Raw genomic sequence first — 7,183 nt, 5'->3', positions numbered from 1 at the left:
GACTGGGGAAAGGATGCACATCTTAAGTTCACTTGCCTGATTGTTGGCAGGAGGCCTTAGTTCCTTGCCATGTGGACCTCTCCAAAGACCACCTCAGTGTCCTCAAAACATGGTTCTTGGTTTTCTGTAGAGCAGGTGAAGAGAAATCACAAAACTAGAGAGGGTGATATTGGGAAGGAGAGAATTAGGGAGGGAGGGAGAGAAGACAAGGCAGTCCAAGGTGAAAGCCTCTGCCTTTGATAACCTAACCTTGGAGGAGACACATCATCACTTCTGTGGTATTCTAGTAGTTAAGAGTGACCAACCCTGTTACAGTGTGGGAAGTGTGAATAGCAGGAGGGGTGTGGCTCATGGGGAGTCATCTTGGAGACTGTACCACACCCACCAGTGGATCAACTTCTAGCCCAGTTGTATTACAAAAATAAACCATTGCTAGATTTTATGAGTAGAGAACAAGGGACTTGTCTGTAAATTAAATTAAGAACCAGGAGACTTTTGTTTGAGTTTAGGAACAAAATGATTTTGTAGCTTTTGGAGGTACTTTTTCTTCTTTAATCCTGAGTTTGAGCATCAGATTTTGGAAAGCTGACATTCCTAAGGGCAGTGCAACTTTCAACCTGTGAATAGGATATATGCTGCCACTTCACTTACAAGTTTATGTGCAACTCAGCCACTATTTCTCCATAGAAATGCTGGTGTAAATCCCTCCAAAACCTGTTTAACCTATATGGAATTAGAACTGAACCAGAACTTTTTAATCTTTTAAAAATTTTGAAGCAATAATAAACTTTTAGAAAAGCTACAAGTAAAGCACAAACTATATTTTCCTGAACCATTTGAGTGTAAGTTGCTAATATAATGTCCTATCACCCCTGAATACTTTACTGTCTTTCCTACAAATTAAAACATGCTACTACATTACATACACTTATGAAAATCAGGAAATTACATTGATACATTACTACTACTATCTAATTCTCAGGCCCCATTAAAGTTTGGTCATTTGTCCTAACAATGTCCTTTATATCAAAAGGATCAAGTCCAAATGCTTTTGAAGACTATACACTTACTTTGTATCACTTACTTATTTTGTAAGTTATCCCTCATTTTGGGCTTACCACATACATTTTTTATAGGAATATCTCAGATATAATGCTTTGTGTTTTTTTTTTCATTTTATCCTATCAGATGGCACAGTTTAGATCATCCCATTATTGAGGATGCTAACTTTGATCACTTGATTAAAGTGGTAAGACAACTTCTTCTTTGTGAAGTTAACTCTTTTCCCCTTGTAAACACACACATTGTATGGGGGTTTTTAGAACACTAAGTATTCCATTCTCATCAGGCTTTCAGTTTAAGTATTTATTTCTATGAGTACAGACTAAAGGTTTTCTGTTATTCAGTGAATGATAATCTGTTTAATCATTATTTGTTTTCATGTTCAAATTATTCTAGATTTGGCCAGTGAGAGCCTCTTCCATCTGGCTTCTGTGTCCTTTTGACATGCCTTTATCGTTCTTTGAGCATGTCCCTTCTTTTTGGAACAACAAAATATTCCAGGCTTCTCAGAACTTTTGTTTTGTTAGGGCTGGAACTAATTATTTTTCTAAAGAGCCCTGGTTCTTTTTATTGGAGAATGGTATTTAGAAATCAAGATCTGGGGGCTAGATGCACTCATTACTACTAAATTGTCATTGTTTCTAAGTCTTCTCAGTGGACAGAACTAGGGAACGTATGTATTCATGTTCCTCTGTGTGTACATGTTTATATCAATACTTAATTTTATATCTCTATTGAAAACTGTATGTTTATACCATTTCTAATTTTAGTTCAACACTAGGGGAGTCTTAGTAATTTCCTCCCTTCTTTATTTGTAACTTCTTTCTTCAGCAGTAAGAAACCTGGCTCTGGTTATTCTTAATATATTTACTTATTTGATCAGTCCCCTTTTATGTAACCAACCTGCCATCACTGTCATTTCCCCATTACCACCTACTCCTAAGCACAGATGTCCTCCTCACTCTGCTTAGGCTCCAGCATGCCTTGCTATCCCTGAGCCCCCATTTCTAACACTAGTGGATGTTCTTCTTACCTTGCTCAGGCTCATGTCCTGTGCTGTCTCTCTGTGTGAACATCCTCCTCATCCTGCTCAGACCTTGTGCTAGAACTTCCTTCTTCCTACCATGCAGAAGCACAACAAAGTCCAGCACCCCGTACTGGGCCCCAGGCTCTTATCTTTTCATCCCACTCTATCCCATTTAGGCTCTGACATTCTTTTTGGCCTGCTCTCCCAGGTGGATACCTTTTTTTACTCTGCGTGGATTTCTTTTTTGTTTTTTAATAAGATTTTTTTTATCGACTTCAGAGAGGAAGGGAGAGGGAGAGAGATAGATACATCAATGATGAGAGAGAATCATTGATTGGCTGTGTCCTGCACCCCCCTGTTGGGGATTGAGCCCGCAACCTGGGCATATGCCCTGACCAGGAATTGAACAGTGACCTCCTAGTTCATACATCGATGCACAACCACTGAGCCATGCCAGCTGGGCACCCTTTGTGGATTTCTGATATCTTGTGCCTGTCTACCCTCTCTATGGGATCCAGTCCTTACCCCATTCATGTGCTGACATTCTCTGCTGGGCTGCCTTGTATATGTGGGTACCCTCTGTATGCTCCATTTTGTCCCCATGAATGCCTTATTCATCCTGCTCATATCCTACATCCCATTTCTAGCCCAAACACACAACCACACCCACACATTAGATGCCATATAAAGTCATATTTCAGTGGTGCAGAGTCCACCTTGGGGAATGTGTTACTAATAACTAATATGAACATTTGATATCTTTTCCTGATTTATGTTATTTGGTAGCTACAGCTGATGTGTCTTTTTTTCCTAGTATGATTTTTTTCTACGTGTTTTCCCCCCTAATATGATTTTTTCTTAGCTTTTTCTCTCATTAGATGAAAATTTATGTTAAATGAATTTTAATGTCACCCCTACCCCGTCATGGTCGGAAGGGCCTTTTAGAAACTGGTTAAAATGTACACAGAGCAAAGATTTTAGCTTGTGACCTTTTGAAGAATTTTCTGAGTGCAACTGGAAACAAATTATCCATTGTTCACAGTGCTTTGCTTAATGTTATGCTTTCTCTTGCTAAATCCTCTTATTTGTTGAAATCTTGTATCTTAAGTAGCTAACAGTTTATTAATATAGATTCTCGTTAAAAGGAGATTATTTTTCTTTATGTAGTTTTGATCATTTACATTTCTGCCATAATATACAAAGATTTATGTATGGTAGCATGAAATGTTTAAAAAGGAGCTTAATTTACTTTTTTTCCCCAGTTGGGAAAGTAATACATGCCAATTGAAAATAAGAGGAATTCATAAAAGTAAAGAAAAAGAAAAAAAACAACCCCACAGTTTTCTCAATTACAACTACCCTATCTTTTAAAAATTTTGTTTCTTTTATTTTTTAATTTTATTTTATTTTATTAAAAATACCCACTCCAGGCATAGTCATTTCCTTATGCATTATTTTTTTCTAATAGTACTTAATTTTGTTTTGGAGAAATGTAGTTATAAAAATGGTCTAATTTTATTTTGTACTTTTAGAATTATTAGTGAAATTGAGCATGTTTTCATATATTTACTAGCCACTCATCTTCTGTGAATTGCTTCATATTTCTTCAACAGTTTTTCCATTGAATAGTTTGATGAATATATAATACAACTTTATGTATTAGTTATGTAAACCTTTTGACTGCTAGTTTTTTCACATTATGTTTTGAAAGACTTTTTAATTTTATTTTTTGTTGTTAATCCTCACCTGAAGATATTTTTCTATTTATTTTTAGGGAGAGTGGAAGAGAGAGGGGGAAGACAGAGAAATATCAGTGTGAGAGAAACACGTCCATTGGTTGCCTCCTGCATGAACCCCAACCAGGGCCTCCTGGCTGGGGAGAAGCCTGCAACCACTTAACTTGCCCGCAACTGGATTGAACCTGGGGACCCTTTGGTCCGCAAGCCGGTGCTTTATCCACTGAGCTAAATTGGCTAGGGCTAAAGACTTTTTTAAAAATTGACATTTAGAGAGAGAGGAAGGGAAAGGAGGAGAGAGAGAGAAACATCGATTAGCTGCCTCCTGTGTACCACTACTGAGGATCAAGCCTGCAACCTGGGATGTGCCCTGATGGGAAATCGAACCCACAACCCTTTCAGTGCACGGGATGACTCTCAACCAACTGAGCCACACGGGCCAGGGCTGTGCATTCTTTTACTTCTTGTCTGTTACTTACCTTTTTATTTGTCAGTGCTATAGTGTATTGCCCCCCCCCTTTTTTTTTAACAGAACTTACACATTTTTATGTAGGCAAATATATGTGTATATGTTTTTTCTTTCTGGTTTCTGGATTTTGTCTTGCTTAGGAAAATCTGCCTTACCTCGATATAATGAAATTATTCTTTGGTATTTTTCCTAATAGTTTTATGGCTTTTTTTTTTTCTTTTCATAGTAGCTCTTGCCACCTCCCACATTTTAAAGTTTGATATAAGTTATTTTTCCAGAGGATAGCCAATTGATCTGGTAATACGTTACTGACTAATCTATTCTTCTACCACTGATTTGAAATATTACCTTTATCATATTAAATTTCTATGTACGTACTAATAACTGCTTTATGTCTTTAATTAGTTATGTTTATTATGTATTGGTTTTGTTATAAGAGCTCAATAGAATATTTCAGTACCTGATAATACAAGTCTTCTCTTGTTCTTGTTTTTCAAAAATTTCTTTGGTATTCTCACAGATTTATTTTTATTGAACTTCAGAATCAGCTTGCCATTTTGAATACCTGCCTCCCCACCTTCCAATCTATTATAACATCTCACTATTTTTACTCTACTCTTATTAGCTTAACTTGAGCTACCATTTTCTCTTGCCTAAACTATCTTCTAATATACAGCAGCAAGAAGGCTCTTTTTAAAACATAAATCAGTTCACGTTACTTCCTTATTTACATCCCTCAGTTTTTTCTTCTCTTCCTTTCATTATCTATTGCTGACTACTCCAAAGCTTAAAACAACCTGTTTTGTGCACAATTTTGCGAGTCAGAAATTTATGACCAGTTCAGCTGATCAAACTAATTAAGTGCTATTCCTGGCACAGTGTCCCTTCTGCCATATTTTGTTGGTCAGAACAGTCATAAGATCTGCCTAGATGCGGGGGGGGGGGGGGGGGGGGGAGGAAAATGAAAAGTAGACTGTGCTTCTTAATGTGGGAATGGCAAGGTCTTATTGCAGGAGAGCATGTGGGATGAGAAATACTGTGACCATACTTAGAAAATATAACCTGCTACATTATCAAATTCAGAATCTATTCAAAGCTCTTAACATGGCTCGTATGGCTTTCCATGATCTGATTCACACCTGTTTTTCTCTGACCTTTTCTACTATGCTTTCTTCATTTGTTACCTTTGGTTTAGCCACAGGGGCCTCTTAGCTAGGCTTTGAATCTGCCACACTCATTTCAACATCAGCTCTATTTTTTTTCTTTTTACCTCCCATCTTCTTCAGATCTTTGCGTGGGTCTTCCCATTCTCCTACTTTATTTAGGTGTCCAGAAAGCTTTCCCTGACCACTTTATCAGACAAAATCTTAGTCATTTACTACTCGCTCTGCATAGATTTTTGTGATGTTTATGGGAGCCCGGGGGCCCTGAATACATGCCTGGCTTCTGAATAAGTTGAGAAGTAGAAGAGTAAAGATGGAGACCAAAACATACATGAAATAAAAGTTTTACTGGTCATTGTGATGTTGGAGATCCAAATGAGCCTATTAAATACATCTCAGAATTAGTCAGATTTACCCATTCATTCCCAAGCAGTGTTGCTCACTCTCCTCTGCAGTTGATCAACTCTTGGCATGTTGACATAGGGGAACATTCTTAGACTCTGCAGCAAGCCTGTTCCCAAGAGAAGAGGGTAGAGCTGAGTTGCGCATGCCCAGTTATTTGTCTCGTTTTTTATCTAACTGACTAAAGGGGATGGGGGTGGCCCTAGTTGGTTTGGCTCAGTGGATAGAGCGTCAGACTGTGGAATGAAAAGTCCCACGATCGATTCCGATCAAGGGCACATGCCTGGGTTGCGGGCTTGATCCCCAATTGGGAGTGTGCAGGAGGCAGCCAATCAATGATTCTCTCTCATCATTGATGTTTCTATCTTTCTCCCTCTCCCTTCCTCTCTGAAATCAATAAAAATATTTAAAAAATTAAACAAAATAAAGGGGAAGGGGGTGAAAGGAAGGGAATAAAGGAAATGAGAAACAGGATAGATCGAGGTACTATTTACTAAAAAAGAAAACATGGAAGATTGTAAATTAAATTTTAGGAACACTAAGTTGTTGTATTTTTTAAATATATCTTAATGATTTTTTTATAGAGAGGATGGGAGAGGGATAGAGAGTTAGAAACATCGATGAGAGAGAAACATCGATCAGTTGCCTTCTGCACACTGCCCACTGGGGATGTGCCCGCAACCAAGGCACATGCCCTTGACCGGAATCGAACCCGGGACCCTTGAGTCCACTGAGCCAAACTGGTTAGGGTGGAACACTGAGTTTGAAGTGCCTAAAAGATACCCTGATCTATCCTGTTTCTCATTTCCTTTATTCCCTTCCTTTCACCCCCTTCCCCTTTATTTTTTTTTTTTAATTTTGTGTGGAGATTCCAAGTAGGCATTTGGATAATGCATTTGAAGATAGAGATTTAGTAGTTCTATTAGTTTCCTGTTGCCTGTAACAAACTACTATAAACATAATCCTATCTAATAAAAGACAAAAAGGGTAATTGACCGTACCTTCGCCTCGCTTCCCATTGGCTAATCAGAGTGATATGCAAATTAACCACCAACCAAGATGGCAGCCAGCAGCCACGTAGCTGAAGTGAGCAGGAGGCTTGCTTGCTCCAGTGATGGAGGAAGCCAAGGTTCCCCGCCTGCCGCGGCCCTGCTCTGAGCTCCAAACAAAGAAACAAAGTTTCAATTATAGAAGGTAAATAAACCCCAGATATCTGTTTTCAGCAGCCCGTGGCCACAGAGCTGGAGTGAGCAGGAGGCTTGCTTGCCCCTGCGATGGAAGAATATAGAAGGTAAATAAACCCCAGATACATGCTTCCAGTCGC

General features: G+C 38.5%; 1 protein-coding gene across 1 annotated transcript in view; it reads left to right on the top strand.

The window, feature by feature from the left end:
• Positions 1 to 1,014: 1,014 nt before the first annotated feature.
• The window catches only part of NF1 (neurofibromin 1), a 187,721-nt gene continuing 181,552 nt past the window's right edge, over positions 1,015 to 7,183 (top strand). The window contains exons 1-2 of the mRNA XM_015564136.1: positions 1,015 to 1,091; positions 1,189 to 1,249. Coding sequence (XP_015419622.1) covers positions 1,015 to 1,091; positions 1,189 to 1,249 — 138 coding nt within the window. The remainder of the gene's footprint in view (positions 1,092 to 1,188; positions 1,250 to 7,183) is intronic.

This window comes from Myotis davidii, unplaced genomic scaffold (assembly GCF_000327345.1).
Source record: "Myotis davidii unplaced genomic scaffold, ASM32734v1 scaffold699, whole genome shotgun sequence".
Lineage (NCBI taxonomy): Eukaryota > Metazoa > Chordata > Mammalia > Chiroptera > Vespertilionidae > Myotis > Myotis davidii.
This window is presented reverse-complemented; position numbering and strand designations above follow the sequence as displayed.